Raw genomic sequence first — 21,137 nt, forward strand, 5'->3', positions numbered from 1 at the left:
AATTTGAGTTTAAATTGAAAAATAAGTTTTTTTGTTTTTTAAAAACTGAAGTATATGTTTTTGTGCACAAGTAAGACTTGAGATTTTAGTAAAACTCTGCTTTTAAGATATTGTCAGTATGATGACATTTCTTTAAGGGAAGCGCAGGTTAGAATTTGTTAAATAAGGAAACAAAAAAAAAAACACCTCAAGGTCTTTGGAACTTCTACTTTACAAGAAGGAAGGTAATACTTTTTTCAGGCTTGGGTCACCTATTTACCTGGTAAACAAGAGGATAACTTTGTCAGCTTCTTTGTATACCATATGCTATACAGTATAGTTGTATAGTTTGTTATTGTAAGAAAAAACTTTCTAGGAGAAAAATCATCTATTGAGGAGGTTCTTTGGCTATATGAAATGGTGGTCTATGATTCTGGAAGTCTGAAGTCAGCTTCTAGCTGTCTCTGTTTTTCTAAGTCACTGGACCAAGGTCTTTTTTTGGTGCCTCAGGTCATACTTTGTGATATGGAAACTTCAGCAGCAGCACCAGAGTAAGAATTTGACAACTTTTTTGCCCTTAGTCATTTGTTACCACTTCTGTTACTGCTTCCATTCCATAGTATGGTGTTTGTGGGACCACATGTGAATAAGATTAGGGAGCTGATCTTTTTAACTTTAAAGTTAAAAATAAGAGCACTGCAGCACAGTTCCACAAACCCACTGCACTCATGCATGAGGGTGAGAATGACGGACAGGAGAATCTGAAAGCCAGTACCACTGCCAAAGTTACGGTGTTGTGGAACTGCAGCCTCGGCTCTCTGTGGAAAATGAAGTTGCTAGGAGGGTTACTGTAAGTCTGGCGTATATATCTATTTTCCATATGCTGCTTAATCACTTGGTTATATTGTCCAGATATATCCTTGTACTTGAATTTGAACATTTTCCCAGGATTTTTTGGACTTCTGGCAGACCACTTGGAGCATCAGGATTTAATTTGGCCTTTGGGTATCTAGAAATCTATGTCTAATCTTTGCCTGCAGATCAGTTATCATAGGAATACATTGAGTCTGACTCTCCTGGTGTCAGACTTAGGCACGTGGTGCACAGTTCTTCCTGAGTGAAGTAATCCTGAGACATACAGAAAATATGAGTTCATAGTGCATGCAGGTTATGTGGTACATACAGAGTAAGCACATTATTTGCTGCCTGTGCACTACACAGTGCAGATATGAACAGTCCTGCCTGAGAAACCCAAGCTGGAATCATGGCACCGTTGCCTGCACTGGCAAAGACTGTTTCTAGGTTGGAAGTGTTGTCGTGGCTAGAGCTAAGAAAGAGATTGATTGCCTACTGTGTCTTCCACTGCTGCTTTCAAGAATGAGGAGCCTTAAAAAAAGCTGCACAGTATTTGATTCAAAACAAATAAAAGGTGTAATTCTTCACACAGTGCATAGTTAGGCCGTGGAACTCCTCTCCACACTTTTGGAGTCTAAAAATTTAACATGTGTTCAAGGCATGAATCTGGGTAGGTTTACTGAAGAGAGCTGAACAGAAACTTCCTCTGGCTCAGAAAGTCCCTGAGCTACAGATGATGGGAAGCTGGAAAAGTGTCTGGGGGGAAGTACTGTATGCTTGCCCCTTCTTAGTAGGCATCCAGTCCAGGCTAGCAAGATACTGGACTGGGGGAACCTTTGGCCTGGGCCAGTAGGGTAGTCATTATATCTCTACAAATGCCTACAAAATCAGCAAAAGTTGAACTCAAGATCAGTGACATAGCCAATGATGAAGCTTCAGTAGGAGGGAATGGGAGAATGGAAAAAAAATAGAATAACTATGGCAATTTTCCTGTCAGGTAGGCAAGCAGGATGTTTCTGTTGTTCCTGGGGCTATGCCTGAGTACGTTTGTTTCATGCTGTAATTTCCCTGTACTATAGTCACAATAGCTGTTTTCAGTGCCGTTCCACTTAAAACTACAAAAGGCTGGGAATCTGTTATGATTAACTTCTGTATTGGACCAAAGACTTTAATGGCATTTTTTTTTCAGCTATGATACAGATGATCACCCAGTGCCGGTGTCACAGGAAATCTGCAGGGTAGCAATCTGGGCAGCAAGGAAGCCAGGGAGCATACGGAATTGAAATTGCATAGCTTCAAGGTCTACTAGCAAATAATTTTGAACAAACCCAGATATTGATGCTGCTGTTCTGTTCTCTGAAGCACTGTCATGCAAGCTGCCCAGAACCTTAAACTTGATCTGTCTCCCTGATTCCTGGTGCAGCTTAGTTGTGCTATACTTTGATGTCTTTGAAGATGGAGGGCAGCTGTTCAGTATCCAGTGTCAAAATACTGTATTGTTTCACCCTGCTTAATGATCTTACTACAGAAAAGGAGAATTAGTGGTAGTTGGAACTAGTATGCCCCTAGTTTTTAAAACAGTTGGTGATTTTTTCCCTTCATTCTGCCAGTTAAGTAGAAGAATTCAAAACTATCATTTTCTGTGAGCAGGCAGGTTCTATAATTCGCTTAAATTTTCTTTCACATGCATGTCAAATTTTACTGGATTTATGTCTTGCTGTTTAATCTTCATGGTAACAGAGGCACAATCTCGGTGGGAAGGCAGTGGGGGAGAAAAGAGAAGCAGAGAATAAATCCAGTTCATAATGGTGAAAAAAAGGGTTTCAGAACAAGGAAACATATAGGAAAACTTTAAGAGGTAGTTAATTAACCTCCTTATTTTGTGTATAGAGTAAAGTAAGCATATAATGATTAAAGGCAGTTTAAAATGTTTCTTTTCTGATTTGGAACTATCTTGCCAGGATGTAAATTATTGACGAACAGAGTAGGATGATTAAGATGAAGCCTGGCATGTATGTTAACCCACCTGAATTCATTTGCCGTGTTTTTTTCCTATTGCCCTCAGAATTCTTTCTGGTACCATTTGTGCTTTGGGGCCAGTATCTGTTCGTATGGAGAGAGCATAGTATGTGCTGAAACAAGTCGAGTTTAGCTCTTTGGGCATAGAGGAGGGTATGCAGAAGGGCCCTTCCTCAGTGCCTCTGTGTTTCTGGAAGCTTTTCTGAGAAGTCTTTTCTGAGTCCAACAAGGTCACTGTGAAAATATACAGTTGGAGGCAGGTCAAAGCGTAGCTACTCATCTAGTGATAAAAATCCTTCTGTGAGGTAGGAAAGATGAGTCCAGCTCTAATACTCCACCCTTTAGTTCTGCTAATCTGACCCTGTAAAGCTGTGGAATTTCTCACATAAATTCAGTTACATGGGATTTGTGAAAGAAGAGGCATGGGTTTCATCTCTGCTGCTAAACCAGGTCAAACTTGAAGCATGGTCATCTAACTCAGTTTTTCAGCAGCTGCTGAGGCTTTTGTGTGAATAAAACCAGACTCTTATTTTTTTTCCTGGATTGTGGGCTTGAATGTGTGGTATAGTCATACTCCTAGCCTTGCCAGTAGGTTTTTGTAGAAGCAAGCTTAAGAGAAGGCAGGCAAATCCAGATGGCTAATAAGTTCTGCAAAACTTTGGCAAGTTCATTATATCTAAATCCAAATTCTTGAAAAGGCAAGCAGAGACAAAATTGGTTTTAATTTGTCAAAGCTGAGTAAGTTCAGATCCTGAAAGGAAAATAATGAGATTGAATCAAACATTGTTTTCACTTTTTTCTTCCTCAGGAAAAGTGCTTGGGATGGTATGTACAGGGAAGTTTTGAGTACCGTTATAGCCATGTAGTAACAATGTTTGCGATAATGTATTTTCTTATAAATTACCAGAACTGATGAGAAAGTATCCTTAACTGCACATGAAGGGTAGCTGGATGGAAGGGATATAGCTGTGTCAAACACTGCAGTGTAAAGGTCTTGCTCATTCTAGCTAACCTGTCTTGAGTGCTTGTACAGTGAGCTGCTTTTCCTGCATCAAACGTGACCCTTAGGTTAGTAACAAGTTAATTACCCTAATAAGCTAATGAAAAGCACATTCCAAGAGTGGTAATCAGAAAGGATCGGTGATTGATTTTGCTCTGCAGGCAAAACTAAATAGCGAAATACAGCATTGTGGGACTTCCGGTTTTGATTTATAGAGACAATTTTGATCAAAATGACAAGCCAGCTCAGAATTCCCCATGGTAGTCCCATGGCACAGAGCTAGAAGTTGTACTTTAAATACACAGAAGTGCTTTAATATGATTTTCTTGTTGTTTTTCTGTAATAAATACTTTGAATTTCCATGGAGAGAGAATGTAAGTTATGTTTCTAACAATTCAAACTAAATTTGGTATTTCCATTTTCCAAGCTCAATGAAATTACACTGTTTCACCACTCACTTAAAAACAGAAATACTAGGCTAGCTCTGTGCAGAGGCCATGGTACTTATAGACATTCTTTTACCAGTTAGAAACTGTTGTTCAGATATTTTAGATCTGATACATGGTTCCTTTATGGAGCTTACAAAGAGGCCAGTGGGTTACATTTTCTTGTAATTGCCCTATAGAAAGGGAAGCTGTAGTTTTCATCTCCTAATTTTTGTAGCTGTGAAAGAACCTGCACTGTCTCCATTTCAGGGGAATCCTGGTAGTCATAGAGCCAAAACCTACAGTGAAAGAGAGAGTATAGAAGGAACAATAAAGGTGGTAAATTATCAGAACTGTTTTATGGACAAATTGTAAGAAATATTCTCCATTAGCTACAACAAAATCAAGCTAAGTCCTTGCTAAAATGGCATAGATCAGTAGAGAATGGAATAATTGAATATTCTCCATTTAGAATCTTATGTGAATAACTTCTGGTAAGCTGCCTTTTGAAAGGCTCTTTTTTACTGTATTTAATAAATTGGTATTATCATCATAGTGATGAGTGCTTTCTCCAAATGCCTTGCATGTATGAAGTTCTTTCCTCCAGAAGGATCCCAAAGTGTTTTTGAGCATTTTTAATAGAATTCTTGCCTTTTGCAATGCCTTAAAAGCTGGAGTGGAAATAGAGCCCATGTTCTCCAGTTGGTTATGTCTGGAACCTGTGGAATATAGACAGAAGTCTAGGCTGACAGATTCTGCTAATGTGAGTTTGGCAGTTAGCTGCAATGTTAATATTGTTATTTTATTCTTAGAAAAAGATGTCAGCAGTCTTGTCTTGATGCTGTTGCCACCGGGAATACAGGCACCTTTCTGGCCTGTAGAGTCAATATGATTGGAAGTCAGCACCAGGTAGCCAGGTTGTCATCAGTATTTTCTGCTTCATTTGGGCTTGTCTCATTCAGCTAGAAAACTGGAGGTAGGCTGTCAGGATTGCCTGGTTAAGCTTTGAAGCCAGGAAGTTGCAGTACAGGTCATTTTCATAGCCTTAACTCTGCCCTGGTGCATATATATTTTCCCCAAAAGAATTGTCTTCCAAATAAGAGAAGAGGCGTATTCCCTACAGTATTAGGCAGAAAGACATCTTTTTAATGATGATTGGAAGTCTGTGAATCTGTCTCCTGCGTACAGAATTAATTGAACACATGCAAGTCAACATATTTATAAGAACTCTATGTAAAATAATACTCTGACAACATCCTCCAGAATAAACAGGATTTTAAATTAACAGTTAAAATACCTGCAGATGTGAGTACATCTGCTGGACTGTGATGAATGCTCGTAAAAGGGCTACGATGCCTGCTTATTTTTAGGTTAAAAAAAGCAGGTGTTTGAAGCTGCTGAGAAGGGAAGTGTTAGAACAAGTTCCGCAGGAGTAAACTGCATGGCTGAGTGTGCTTGAACCGGTCAGAAGTGATATATAACAGAGATGTTCAGACTACCACAGTCTGCGGTGCCTGGTGTGTGTCCTTGTTAGGTGTGTTCATGCCTTTTTTTCTGTATGTTCCTAAATGAGAGTGCCATGATCCTGTGGGTTTAAGCTTCTTGCCAGCCAACCCAGGCTCTTCCAGTACTCAGGAATCAATATTATTCCTAATTAAACAGCACTCCTTATGAAATAATATGTATTCTGAGTTTGGTGCTGGATCCTATGGTTTCAGAAGTCATTTGTCATTCCTGTTACTGGATAAATTAGTTGCCAGCAGCGTTGGCCAGGATAACTAAAAACGTGTAGATAATGGAAGTCATGTTGGGAGTATCTTTGTTGCTTTCCTAGGAAGACCGATTAAAAACAAGCCAGCAAAACAAATACAGAAAACTGAAAATAACAAAATTATTTCATGAGGATTAGGTAGCCCCTGGTGGCTGATACAGGTTAGTTATTCTGTGAGTCATTTCCCAGATGATTTTTATTAGGTAGCTACAAATGTGAATGCATTGAGTTTTCCTTGGAAAAAAAGTGGAACAGAATTTCAGAAACTAAAACCAAATTTTTTTTTAATGAACTTCAATACTTGGTACATTATTTGTCAAGAGTGAGAGGTGCAAAGCTGACCCTGGGATATGTCAGCAGTTTGTTCTTCTGCCATAAACAGGGTCAGAGTTCAGGCCTTGAGAACTTAAATTAGCTGGTAATGGCAACTTTTTCAGTTATAATTTAGTCTGAAGGGTCCTTCCTTATTTCCTAAGGTTGGACTAATAGATTCCCCCCCCCCCCCCAGATTTATTGTAATAGCTTCAGACACAGGGTCTAACTGAATTTTCTTAGGCTTTGGAGCCCTCCCTCATCTCTGTGCTTGACCGTACCATACCTTGTGGCCCCTCTGCTGCACCATCACAAGTGTTTGTATTGCTACATGGTGTACTAGACAGGGGAATAAATCCTGCTGAAAATAACTCTGCAGAAAAGTGTGTCTGGGGAAGGGGTTTTTAAGCAGAACCGGTTCACTCCATGATGACATTTAAAAAAAAAAAAAGAAAGAAAAGTATGTGCAATGCAACGAGGAGGTGGAACTTGGTGAGAGGTAGCAAAGAGTAAAGTCAGCACAGCGATCAGGAGATTCGTTAAGTGCAGTAGGTCTAGAATTCTAGGCATAGAGGAGAAAAGTATCAATTACCTTTTTTTACACTATTAAGGTTACCTCCAGCTATAAAACTTGGGCCTCGATTATGGTCCTGGCCACCTCCAGGCATGTGAAGCTAGTAGAGAGCTGTCATTGTCCATCACCAGCCCTGGCAGTTTAGCCTCCAGCAAAGGTCCTGAAATTTAGGCAGTAACATTTCAAAGTTATTGGGAGGTTGGAGGTCTGACCTGATCCAGTGTGTCTGTAACTCTTGGTAGTTATTTAAGACTGAGGGAGCCAGAGACATTTTAATTTATGTTGAATGGTCAGGGCATACCACCAACTCTCTTGAGGTTTGTTTTTGTTTCTGTTTTTCTTTTTAATTAGCATGGAAATGACCCACCATATTACCTTAATGGATAAAGCAGGGCATGTTTCCTGAAGGTCACAAAAATGGAATATTTGGCAATGACAAGAGTATACTGTAGGACTGCTAATCCATTTCAGCTTCCACTTCAGGGAAGCTTGAGTGCTTTTATATCTCAGGGCCTAATGCTGTGTTCAAGGAATAGGTTCCTATTGTTTTTATAGGTGCCTGCATCTATCCTAGGAACTCCTGACTCTTGCAGTGCCTAGCTGACTGTGAAAGCCTTGTAAATCTCTGTGAGGTGATGGAATGCTTCACAGGGATTTTTTAGCTTGAAATCTCTCTTTGTTAGAGCAAAGTCACTAGCTTTTAGACAGTCACTAGTCAATTGTTGCCATCAGGGTTAAAACTTGTATATGGATAGCTTTTTTTAAAAAAAAAAAAAATGCAGGCTTGTCTACCCATGTACAGTGAGTTTCTAGTGGTTTTTTTCTTTGCTTAAGAAACAGCAAAATCATTGCTCTTGTAAGAAAGCACCTTATATTTAGTATTCTTTCTGCATTGTCCTCTGCTTTAATTATGGTTTCCTACCACCATGACAGGAAGTTTTCTTGGCCAGACATGCTTGAGGTATCCATGTTCATTTCTTCTTGTTAGTGATAATTTGAGGCTTTTCTCAATGTAAAAAAATGCACTGAAAGTTGGCTACCAACTTACCCAAGTGACTATTGCTGTTAGCGGTATTTGACAGGTGTTTTCAAGATTGTTATCATAGTAATATCTAGTTGCAACTCTTAATGTAAATGTTCCATTGACCTATTGCAGTGAACGTAAACATGCTGAAGTGAAAAATATGCCCTTCTCGCATTAGACGTGACACATAAATGGCGATGCCTCAAGAGATACTTGAAGAAACAGAAATTAATACTTTTCTCTCTAGTCTGCCCTAACCTGCTGTCTTGATGTTTCTTGGGGCAAAGAAAACTGAAGTTTCAACAGAGGTAGCAACATTGTCAGTCTTTGAATTTTTACTTGTGTTGTAAGCCTCTGGCCTTCTAGTCTTTGTTCCTATAATGCTTCGCAGTTGGCCTTTCAGTTTTTGTCATTACCGCAGTGTTACAAAGGCTACTTGCTTTCCAACATTTGTCCAGTTTCCTGCAACTTCATCCCAAGGTGTTTGGCTTTAGGTTTTATTTTTCCTCATGAAAGAATTTAAGTGATGGAGCCACTAAATTTAATCCTTTGTCAGGTAATGGCTTCACATTTCTCTATTTCTGTCCTACAAATCTTCTTCAAATAACCTTTGTTTTACTTTCTTCAGGCATTTTTAAATCTGTTGCTTCTCTAAAGCTGAAGAGATCCTTAAATCTTCGAGCTTTGTAGCTTAGTATTCATCTCTTGTGTAAATGTTAAATTAGTTTAGGCTCTATATTTCTCTGTGACTCTAAGTCTTCTTAAAGCTTCAACTTCTCCAACAGTTCTTTCTTCTTCAGGATGCTGTATATTGAGCTTCTAATACTTGCTTTGTCACTTATCCATCCACTCCCCTTTATCACTTCCAGTCCCAGAGCTGCTGCTCACCACTTCTACTCATTCTTTAATTGAGTACACAGGAAGGTCACTATTTCCTTTCTTTCCATCTATGTCAAGGGCATCTTTCTCACCATTCAGCAGTATCAGGTAGGATATAGAAACAGCACAAGCTGAGTTTGTTTGTTTGTTTGTTTTCCAGAATCGTCATAAACACAGAGTTAAAAATGATTGTCTTGCCTGAATACTAGAGTATGCTTCCCTGGTTTGGTACTATGTTATTGTACAGAGTGAAAAAGAACATTGAAATATACATTTCTTCTTAGGCTTCTTAATCTAAGTCTGTGCTCACTGTTGCCAGGTACCATCAGACTATATCTGTTTTTAGTGTTCCCTTCAGCTACAGACCTTTCCTCTGTTCATATTCAACTATATTTTTACACAAAATAGTTGCTTTCTTACTTTGACAGTGCACACACTAGCTTTAAGGCATTTATTTAGTATCTTTTACTAACTAAAGTCACCTGCAATATAAACATAAGATTTTAAAAAATCCAACCACCCAAGTTGGGTGCATTCAGAAGAACCAAGTAGGTGGTCCTTTTTTCTTTCTCTTACAGTTTTTCAGTCAGTTGTATATTCTGGATGTGTGCCTTCCACACCTCAACTCAGCTTCTGACTATCTGTTCCTTTCCCATTTCTCCCTGAAGGCATAGCAGGACAGAATAGTCTTAGATTTTTAGAGTTTTACAGTCAAGTCTGATGACTGTTCCTTGGCTTGGATAGTATAGGGCTTTCAAATGGTCTTCTGTGCAGGTGGTGGGCAGCCCAGGACTATTTACCTTCTGACCTGAATCTGGATTTGTGCATTCAGTTTACTGTTGATGAGACTTAACAATTGTAATCTTTTTTGGTTTTACAGTTTAACTGTAGTTAATGGATGTTGATCCTGGTCAGATAGTCAACATAGTAGGGGACTCTTTGAAATGCTTCTGACTAAGACCAGGTTTCAGGGAACGTTCTGGGAGAACTTTGTTTGGTGGTGGTGAAAGTTGCAGAACTGGGGGCCTGAATCATGGGGGCTTCCTCCCTGGGAGAAGAGGAGAAGTGGTCTGGTGGGGAGAATAGAAACACCACCCAGAGGAAGGGTGGGGGAGGTATTAACTAGCATATTAAGATGGCAATTCCTGTCATGTTGGGGCAACATCATAGCAGTTAGACAACGAAAAGCAACAGCCAAACTTCCTTTCTGGTCAGGACAGGTATTGGAAGGCCTTCTCGTGTCTACCTGCGGCTATGGTTGAGCAATGCATCCCGCCGAAGGGGCTGAGCGATCGGGTGTTTCTCAGAGGAGTCTGACCTTCCTTTGGAAGATCGTTGCTGCAGGGTCTGCTTTTGTTTTGGGAGGCACCTCTGGTCTAAGGAACTGTAAAACATGTGGTGTTCTAAACTGAACCAATTTTTTTTTCTTGTTTCTTCTCCATAGCCTCGTCACGTATTCAACATGCTGAAGAAGTACGTGCGTGCTGAGCAGAAAGACAGACAGCATACTCTCAAACACTTTGAACATGTCCGCATGGTAGACCCAAAGAAAGCTGCCCAAATCAGATCTCAGGTAATCCCCCCTGAGGGTTAATGGGGTCATGTTTGTTCATAACTATCATGTTGCTGTCAACTGATTAAAAAAAAATTTTTTTTTTTTTACTCCTTCCTGTGCACTTTTACATGCAATAAGAAATAATCTGCTTTCCAACAGCAGATTAAAGCAAAGTGATGTAGGAATAAGGTGTGCGTGATTTGTCTTTTGAGAAGAACTGTTTATCCAGGCAGTGAGTCGGTTGTGGGCATTTTCTGGGGAGCCCTCCAGAGCAATAATGCCCAAAGCCTTTACTACTGCTTTGGTAAATAATACTTCTGAGGGAACATCTTTAATAGATTTGGTTACCACACACCATTATGCTTCCCTCAGCTGAAGTGGCAGAACCAGGAATGGTATAGGCATCTGACTGCAACCAACGTTTCTGCAGTCATTTCAGAGGTACTTGTAGTGTCTGTAAATGCAATTCCTACAAAGCACTTGAGTTTAACATGTTTTTACAAATGGGTACTGTAGTTCATGGCATTTTAACTGCTGAATGTTACTGCAGTCCTTAACGTGTATGTTTTGGAACAGTTCTTGTGTTTCCCTCATAAATTGTGGAGAGTGAGAAAGAAAGAAGAAAAAAAAAAAAGACTGAAGAAGTAGCTGGTTTTCAAAACATCAATTAAAATTGCAGGTGCAATGGGTGAGCTGCTAAAAATGTGTGTCGTAATCTGCAGAATCTGCTTCTGTTCCCTCTGCAGGATGCAATTAGAAGCTCTGTTCCAGCCACAGTTTTTGAACTGATTGGCATCACTAAAAGCCAAATCAAAACCATGTACCTCCATGAATGGCACAATTTACATATTAGACTTCTCAAACATCTATTCCAGCCAAACTTGTGTATCGAGATTGTGCTATCTTGAAATTGCTACAGTTGGAAATGTGCAGTTCTAAGTGTCTTCTGCAGTGATCTTAGACAGCTTGTGCATGTCTGAAACATTCAAGCTTGTCCTTTTGCATCCAGCATGGCTGTTTAGTTTCTAAAACATTGTATTGTTTAACCAAAAGGAAACAATGAAAATTTGCAAACTACAGGTTTGTTGGCAGCACAAGTAAAGGAAGACATTTAGATGCAAGAAGTACAGTGTATTTTTTTAGTATACTTTTGTAGGGCCCTGTATTTTCTGCATGATGGGAATATTGCAGTAAGAACATAGAGCTAAGGAATGAGTATTTCTATAATATCTTTTCTTCCTGAATTGGTCAGAAGATTGGTTGGTGTAGGCTGGCAGATTTGGTGGGGAATTTTTATTTCAGTGGAAAATAGAAAACAAAATATTTTAGTCAAAAGCATAAGTACTATATTTCAATTTGAAGAAACCACACCAGTTCTTCAATGAAATTGCTGTCTGCAACCCATTTTCTTCTGTACGCCTCATTGCCCAGACTAAGTCATCCAAGATGCACCTCAGTTTCCCTTTCTAATGAAGAGAGGTGAGACTTCCCAAGAGTCCCCTGGGGAGCATACATCATACGAGATGGAGTGACTCAACCCCTGCAGCAGCCTGCAGCAACCTGGAGCAATAGCTGTAATCACATGAGACAACACAGTAATGCATCTGGGTAGATATGTTTTTGTTTTCAGCTGAAAATGTTTGCAAATGTTTTTAACTAGAAAATTGAAGCATTCTTCAGAGAGTAGTCAATTCTTTTTGCCATATTTGGACAAAATAAAAAAAACAGCTGACACATTTTGATCCAGTAATCATTGGGCCTCACTTGGTTCATGTGTGATGCAGAAGCCTAAGGGTGTGGACAAATGTACAAGTTATTGAAGGGTTAAGTGTGGCAGTGAATTTCCGCCACAATAGCTGCTTGCATACATGCTCTGATTCACAGCAAATGTAAAACCCCTACCTTAAATTACTTCATCATTCCCATGGTCTCTCAGGTTGTTGCCATGGAGGAGCATCTGTGGCCCAGAACACTATGTGGCAGCTGTAGGAGAAAGGTGTATTTTGCAATGGATTCAACTGTTTCAGGATGTAGAGCATACCCAAGTGTTATACCTAGCACAAGTGAAAAGTGTCTTGCTTTGTGTAGTCTCTAAAATTTGCAGTAATGATGAGTAACAACAGTATTCCTCTCTTTAAAACACTTTCGTTTTTCCATAGGTTATGACACATCTACGTGTGATATATGAACGCATGAACCAGTCTCTCTCCTTCCTCTATAATGTGCCTGCTGTGGCTGAGGAGATCCAGGATGAAGTTGGTATGCAAACTATTAATACAGAGAAAGAGAACTGTTTCTGTGATGAAAAGTCACCACCAAAAGCTAAAATACGTCCTCTTACTTCTGTTGATATACTGCTGTAGCTGATAAACGAGAGCACAAACCTGCCAATGTTTTTAAATTATAAATTAAATTATAATGAGGTTTGTTAAGTTATAATCAGGTTTCTAATGTGCACCTATAAGAAAAATACTACATGGATGAAAAGAAGGGCCAGTGATGGGGTGGTCTTTGTCTTTGGAACAGCTTTTTTTTCACAACATGCATAGTCTATCAAAGGGCAGTTACTGGGTTAGTTTCACAAATAAGCAGTTTCAGTTGACCAAATCAATTACCAATTTCTTTTCAAAGCAAGGGAGGGAGGTGTGCCATTCGGTTAAGGGTAAGGATGTGTTTAGGGCCCAAGGAAGGGTTGGACGCGGAGAGTACCAGTGGATTCACTTGGCCAAAGTGCAGGTTAGGAAGGAGATGCATTGATGTGAGTTGGGGAAGGGGTTGGGAGGAGAAAAAGATAGTTGAATTAATAATCATCCTTCACCATGTGTTTCTATTTTTCACAATTCTAAGTCACAGTCAACAGCCTCAGTCTGTAGTTGTAGAATGCAGTTTTAAAAAACCCTTATTTGAAACGGTATCCTTTTTGTAGCAAAGGAGATGCCCATACTGTTGCTAAGTCTCTCAGATGCTCGGTTTGCTTTATTTCCCTGCCACCATTATTCCCTTGGGTTTTTTTGCTAGAAGTTTCAATTTCTTCTGTTGTTGGTAATGTTAATGCTTGTTGTTGGGGACATGCTTCTAATTTTTCTTTTTTATCTGAAGTAATGAAATGGAATGGAAATTTTAGAGGCTTTGAAGTGACATGGGAGCAAAAGTCTATTAACTGCTTAGTGGTTTACAGAAATATGACTCCTAATCTCAAATTTTAATACTTATTTTTAGTGGTAAAAAGCAACTGAAATTAGTAGAATATTGTCTCCCAATAAGATGAGAGAAGCTAAGATATCTCAAAGGAAAAGTCTGTCACAGTCTCTTAAGTACCTTTTCCCTACTTTGATTTTTGGTGATTTTGGGTTTACCAAAAATTCTTCAAGGCATTGCAAAGTTAAAAGCAACCAAAAATAGGTTCTTTTACTGGGAGTTACCAGACAGCATTAATTGATGAAGGCCCTGTCGGCTCTGGGCTGTACTAGATACAATAGTTTTTAGTACTGAAAAGAAAGCCTATTCTCTTTTGATATCAACGTTCTCCTTGTTGATAGCATTGACTGTATTCTAACTTTTACATATTGGTTTTAATGGAAGGACATTCACTGAGATCATTCCTTGCTATTAAAGGAGACAGCAACCTTCTAGATTGAGTACTGATCATTCTGTTGAAAATCTTTTCTGAAATTATTGAATTTTTTAGTCTTGGTACTCTTCCTAAACCCATGGAAAAAGAAATCTATTATAGCTGCAGAATCTGTGGAGAAGTAAAATATTAATAAAATTGCACTTTGTAACATTTCCAAGAAATAGTGCAACTCTCATTAAAAAGACAAATGTTTCATTAAATACCATTTATAAGAACTATTGACTTAGAAAGTGTTAGTGGAAATCTGAAAAATACCAAGATAAGAACATCTTTGCACACAATGTCTCTGAATAATAAATTGCAGGTAAGAAAGCATATTTGAAAAAGTTCTTCTGTCAGCCTGGGATGCTAGCTAAGATGGCAAATCATTTAGTTTTCTGTTCATTCAACTTACAGTTTCTAGTTCTGCACTTTACAGCAGTTCTTCATGAACAGTTTTCACCTTGAGGAATGAATAATCTTTGCTTTAGAAGATAGAGCTCTGGCAAAGGTAGTTTTCCTCTAAATTGAATAAGTAGTTTCATGAGCAGCAGAACAAATGAGTTCTAGTTTCCTGTGAATTCATACCCGTGGTTAATTCCTCTAATGTCTAATAAGGTGCCAGTTTTGAGTAGATTTTCTCATTGCTAGAAATATTATGCCCCATTTTGCACAGTTTCTCTGTTACCAGCTTTTGACAAATTTGAATCACTCGGGTCTTGGATTTTTTTTTTTTTTTGACACTAGACTAAAAATAAATTAAAATTTTCCTCATGTCTTCCCAACAGTCCACCAACAAAGTTTCATTCCTGAGAGACAGATGTTCATCTTTCACAGGAAAGTGTATGTGCTTGAAAATTAGGTGCACACTTGTAATCTCTTCCTGTTACCTTTTGAGAACTTTATGCTGAGCAATGAATTTGAATGATAACAGATAGAATAGAAAGTTGTTGCTGGGGCATAGCAACTGTATACAGAACATTTTTGTTATCAATCCAAAGATATTTTTAATTAATGCTGATGAATCACAACCTAGCAGTGGGATGGTTGGAGTTCCTTTCAAATACAGGATATTACTGAAGATCTTGACCTCAAAAAGCAGATCAACGGCCGTGGTTTTAAGGTGCTGAATCCAAAATAACAAATCCAGCTTCTAAGCTAAAAGCAGCCTTTCAAAAGCTTTGGTTATTTTCCCAGCTCTAGCAGAGATGATGGCAGAAATTTAGGGTAAAATTTAAACCAATCATAGTTCTTATCTACAACTGTTTGTCACCAGTTGAGCATATGGATACGTAGGAAGACCCACAGTACTCTGAAGAGTAGAAAGCAGCACTTACATGAAGTGAGCACTTTTTTGCTGCTAAGCACTTGACAGATGTGCAATGTATAAATGCCTTGTCCTCATAGGACTACAGGCATGTATTGTAGCAGCAAATTCCAGATGTGAAAGCAAGAATAATGCTGACTATCTCTACTTCATGTTGGGGCAGGGATAAAGACCCCCAGTAAGAGCTGCAGAGACCAGTCTGTCTGACCATGAGTTTTATGACAAAGCTTGGAAAGCTTAGACAAGATATTTGTGTAGGAGCCTGTTTGCCATTCTGGATGCAAAGGATTTCTCAAAGAACATTGATGCAAATGTCCTACAGTTCAAACCAGGTCACTGTCTGCAACAGGTACAGTCCGTGGTGTTTAGTGTTTCTGAGGAACAGGAGCATGAATATGAGAGTGGCAACAAAAATCTGAGAAGAGATATTTGTGCGCTGTAGATGAGCAGATTACTTGATTACTTTGATATTTTTACCCACCTTTTCTCTCTGATAAATCTCATATACTATTTAATATGTACAAGACCTCAGAAGAGCAATGGCAGACTTTAAGGGGAATCAGCAATTCCTTTTAGCACATCCTGCTTTAAATCCTTATTTGATTAGACTGCTTATCCATGTATGTAAAGGTAATTTATTGCAGGGAGTGGCACAGCTTCTGAATTAGAAGCTACATCAGAGCTCTGTATATCAGTCAAATGGGCAGGGGATGAGCTGAATATTTTATTTTGTCTTTGCTGCTCTGTTTCCAAACTGATGTCCCTGACTGCACGTTTTCTAGCCCACCACTGATGAAATATTCAGCACAGCCTACTATAGCAGTATGATAACTAAGCTCTGAAACACTCAGTCGTAAGCAAGTAATAAGTAAGAAAATGTGATTTTGTTTGTTACTTGGCAAATAAGTTCAAGCTATTGTTATTTTATCATTCTATTCCACTGCCCCTATCTTGTTCTTCTGCAGCGTGTTGTGGATGCCACATTCATGTCATATAGTAGGGAGAGAGGACAAACAAAAGCAGATCCCAGGTCATTACTTGCATTCAGCTGGATATGGAGTGCTGTGGGTAATGTGCCATTTCAAATATCTGTATGCTCCAGCTTAGCATAACAAAATTCGAGCAAGAGAATTTTGCCTCTTGACACTCGGTTCACAACTTCTTGTGACAATTTTGTACATATTTTTGGAAAAAGGTTGACAGCTGTAAATATAGGGCAAACTGCAGAGTAAAGATATGTGAAGACTTGCCTTCTTTTAACCCTTTCTCTTTAACCATTAGGTCCCTATATCTGTCAGCCTGCCTCTGTGCATATTTTTGGACTGGCATTGCCTCAGCTAGTTTTGGTCTATCAACATAGCTTTATAAAGCTAATTGTTGATTTCCTGTTTCTAGCTGCTAATTTTGACCTACAATGAACTCACAACCTTTTTGCATTTATTTCCATGAGCTCAGTTCATATGCTGTTTTCCATTCATGCTGTGGTATCTGTCTAGAAGTTCTGAGAGCATTAGGTGTTTGCCACAGGCAGTCAATCCAAAATGAAAACCATCATGGTTTTTGGCTAGATATTGCAAAACCAAAACACAACCTTGGAGGCTTTGCAAAAGCAAATTCAGCCTGCCCTGGTGGGTGCCCTTTCTTTTGTGATTGTTTTTTTCATCGTCTCGCTCAAAATATTGCTTTGAATATATAACTAGAAGTGTCCTTCAGACTGCAGTGGGAACTTTTTTAAAGTTCTCAGTATCTCCTTTTCCTGTAACTAATATACTTGCTGCCTTAAGATTTAGATGAAGGGTGAGAAAGCCCCCTTCCAGATGATACTAATATCATTGAAGGGATGCGTAGGATTTCTGCATCTTTATTTCAAGTTGTGTTGCCGTATAGAGGTATCAGAATAATAAAGGCAACTTGACATACATTAGATGTGTCAATAGCTTGTTAGAATGATGTTATAGTGTTACATATGGCATTGATATAGTATAGAATGGCTTATATGTAGTTCATATCAAGTAAGAACAATATTTATCGTATGACTAATTTTCAGTATGTTAGACCAGAAAATATTTAGAAGATTCTTGAGATTGCTTGTTGGGCAAGGAGACTGCAGTTAGAAATTGGGAAAGGAGCTGTAGTCTTCCTGCAAGACTTACAGTTAAAAGTACAGGCAATAGTTGTTTTTTGCAATTAATATCATATATCAGGGAGGTTATAATGCCTTATGTTTTTTGTTGAAGAAAAACAGAGATGTCAAAATATGGGTGAATGAATAAGCACTGTAGGCCTTACCTGTACTGGGATGGACGTAGTCAGTGAATTGGCATAGACAAATATGAGGAATTGTCATCAATTGTCCTCATCCTAATGATTCTTAGGGTTTTGCTTCAATTGACAAACCTGCTCAGTTCAGTCAATGTAAATCCTCCTGCATCTGTCTACACTAGCATTTAGACTTGCACAGGAGTATGCTTTGGCAACGAATGCCTACGTCATCCCTATTTACTGTGTTGTTCTGAGATAGGCCCAGGGAGAGGTTAACTTGGTTGTTGATTTGAGGCAGTTTCTAGGACTAGATGAAGATGCAGAGAAACACATTGAGGACTGGGAAACTAGAGATGTAGAGCTGTTTTTCTGAAGCAATTCTTCTCTGTTTCTAGTTATCCATACTTTACAGTCAGTATTTCCTTTTATTTTTTTAAAGGACACAACTAGAGTTGAACTTTTTACCCAGGATAAAATAAACAGTCACAAATCCAGTGTACATCTGCAGTTGTTATAAAAAACTGTAGTTGAGAAAAGTTGGACTAGTCCTGCTAAATTTTAATACTTTCTACGATTCAGGAGGTCAGGTCTGTCATGTGGAATTTTAGTTTCTGAATTGCCCCAGGTGCTTGGTTGGTACTTCAGGAAGAGTGCCTTCCATTTGGGATGCAAGGCAATGTCATCTTTGCCAAATTCTAGGTGTTAAGTTTCCACTCTGTAAAAAGTTTCCACCCTGTATAACTGCCGCATTTTTTGTGGCAGCAATTCTTCCATTTGGATTTCATGGGTATATCTACACCATACAGAAATTTTTCAGTGAACTCTAGTAAACAGATTTTCTGGAAGCAGTACAATTATGTGCAGGTCTTACCCTAATGTACTGCGAATTCTAGCTTCTAGTTTTCAGGACATAGTTTAGGTGTGTCTGCTGTATCATATTGGCTTTCTGTTCCTCCCGTTCTGCTCTGCCTCCGTTGCCCGGAAGGATAACGTGACTGGAACAAGCAGTCTCAAGAAGCCTTCAGAGAACGTGTATTCGCACAGGTACCCAGGTTAACTTCCAGCAATAACCGTGCCTGTGTTTTCTCCCCATAATTGATTTGACATATTTGTGCATATCCAGTAACCTTAGTTTTCCAAAGAAAACTTTGAATTTTCAGTGATGCAGTTATTTACCTTTAATCTTCTCCCTTAAAGCCCCGTAGCATTCAATTGAATAGATGAATTTTTGGAACTCTAGCAAAAAATATATTGCTGGGTCACCATGGTTAAAAATATCAGTTCTCCTATAAAAGCAAGCAAATTCTATGTTAAGCCTTAAACACTGTTTAAATAGTTTTTGTATGCTTAAATACTGATGTGATATGATCCAGGTGAACTGTCTGATAAGCAATTAAGACATCTTCCACCCAAGGGCATTGCTTTTGATAATATTTGGCTAGTTTATATATACTTCAGCTTTTTTTTTCCTTTTTTTTTTTTTTTAGTTTTTTTTAATATCATCATAGGCTTACAGTGTTTACTGTGCCACCGGTTTTGCCATTTTGTCTTCTGTATAGAGTACTTCCCTTTTGATTTAAATACCACAATAAGATACAACGGAGCTATTTGTTGGAGCAGGGTGATGTATTCTGTTTTTAACAGGGGGTCAAACAATGTCCTTCCTTACTCTGCTATATTTTAATAGGCAAAGATGGTTGGCGGCTGGAATGACAGTTATATGTTGCTGCAGGCTTTGTAAATTCTGCACATCATTAGGCAGCTTTGAAGAGGTGAGAAACCTGTTGTTTCTCCAGGTTGGAGGCTCAGTTCTGCGTGCTAGTAAAAAGATCTTTTGCTGCAGATTAAAAAAAAGTCCTAGAAATCGATGCAACATTTTCCTCTTCCAAGCATCTCTTATTTTCTGTCCAGATTATTTGACTGTCATAGAAAATTAGGCAGAGAATAGTAGATGATTAAAATAGATGTAAATACACTTCACTGACACTAACGTTTTCAAATGCTTTCATTACTAGCGTACTATATCCTCCCCATCTTTTGTAGCTAAATGGTCTATTGTATCTTGCCCTGAGCACTACTGTTCTTTAGGAAAGATATGAATCCTGATTTTTGTGTGCACAAGCCTTCTTTTAATCTCATAAATATTGTGAACATGATTTTAGACAAGAAAAGAACAAGCTTTCTGCAGATCTGCAGATACTGTGAAAGGGATGAATGGCTTCACGTGTCTTTGGATCTGTTGGGAAGGGGTGTTTTTTTAATCAGGAAAAGATGTGGGACATCTTTCTTTTCATCTGCTTTTCAGAAATTTAATCAGAATTAGAAGATCTCACAAAATTTGTTATGACAGTATTTTTCCTTTGGTTTGAAAAAGTTGTTTCATTTGCACCTTTGAGGAAATCTGGTCTAGTGGTTCAGGTGCTAGAATTGGAAACCAGGAGCTTCTGATAATTATTGACTTGTAGATTATAAACAAAGTATTCATATTCTGGACATCCACTATTCCAGTGAATATTTAAATGTTTCATTCTAAATAGTGCATCTTTTAGCAGGGGAAATTAAAAGCTCAATTTTCAGTAGGAGCTAATAGCTAGAGGGCACTCTCTGCTGCCCTGGCAAATCTGGCTTGAAGTCTCTAATCTGTATTCTTTCTAGTTCTCTTACTCTAGCCCAAGTATTTTTTCATATATGCTTCTCCTTAAATAGGAAATTATCATCCCTGCTGCAGGTCCCACAGGGAGTTTGTGAATGAGAGAAAATGCTGGAATCACAGTGGCAACAGATTTAGTCTGGAACTGTGTCTGTTTCACAGCTTTTTTTTTTTTTTTTTTTTTTTTTAATACACCATTTTAGATGAGTGTACAGATGAGCTTGTGCAGGATGGATTTTCACTCTGGAGTTAAATTAAAACCACACTGAACTTTGAAGAGTTGCCTGCTGATAATTTGTATTCTCTCCTGTTTTTCCTTGTTTGGTTGTACACATGGAAAAGTGTGGATTTCATTAGGATTTTGGTTCCAACTTTCCAACCCTTTCACATGCCGTTTTCTGATGTCTTTCAGACAAGAGGCTGAGGAATTCTGCTTTGGAGACCATTGTTTCTCTTGGTAGAGGGGTTACAATTGTATGCAAGTGTCTAACATATTATTTTAAATGAATGCACTGGATATGTTTTGTTTTAAAAAGCATCGTTGGTCATGATTACCTCAGAGTTAGATATGTTCATAAACGTGTTTGATTTGATTTGCTACTCTATTCTCTCTTTGGTGTAAGTAAAAAGAGAAGCTGGAGCACTTGTTTTTGAGAGGATACAGATAAAATACATGGTGGTACTGACATTTTTCTCACGTGGCCTTAACCTGGTGCCTTTTTTTTTAAAGTCTGGTTTTACTGTTCTGTGCAGCAGTATGGCTTCTCTCAGCCTCTCTTTTGTAGTCCCTAGTAATTGCTTCTGCCACTATACTTAAGGAATTAATGAGCTAGCTTATCTTGTGCCAGATTTAAAATGTTGCTCTTCTATTGGATGGATAACAAAAGTCCGA

General features: G+C 38.6%; 1 protein-coding gene across 2 annotated transcripts in view; it reads left to right on the plus strand.

Moving 5' to 3' along the window:
- Positions 1–21,137, plus strand: part of APP (amyloid beta precursor protein) — a 236,454-nt gene that overhangs the window by 175,770 nt on the left and 39,547 nt on the right. For both annotated transcript variants that reach the window (XM_067299530.1, XM_067299536.1), the window contains 2 exons: positions 10,283–10,411; positions 12,553–12,652. In XM_067299530.1, coding sequence (XP_067155631.1) covers positions 10,283–10,411; positions 12,553–12,652 — 229 coding nt within the window. The remainder of the gene's footprint in view (positions 1–10,282; positions 10,412–12,552; positions 12,653–21,137) is intronic.

This window comes from Apteryx mantelli, chromosome 1 (assembly GCF_036417845.1).
Source record: "Apteryx mantelli isolate bAptMan1 chromosome 1, bAptMan1.hap1, whole genome shotgun sequence".
NCBI classification, from domain to species: Eukaryota; Metazoa; Chordata; class Aves; order Apterygiformes; family Apterygidae; genus Apteryx; species Apteryx mantelli.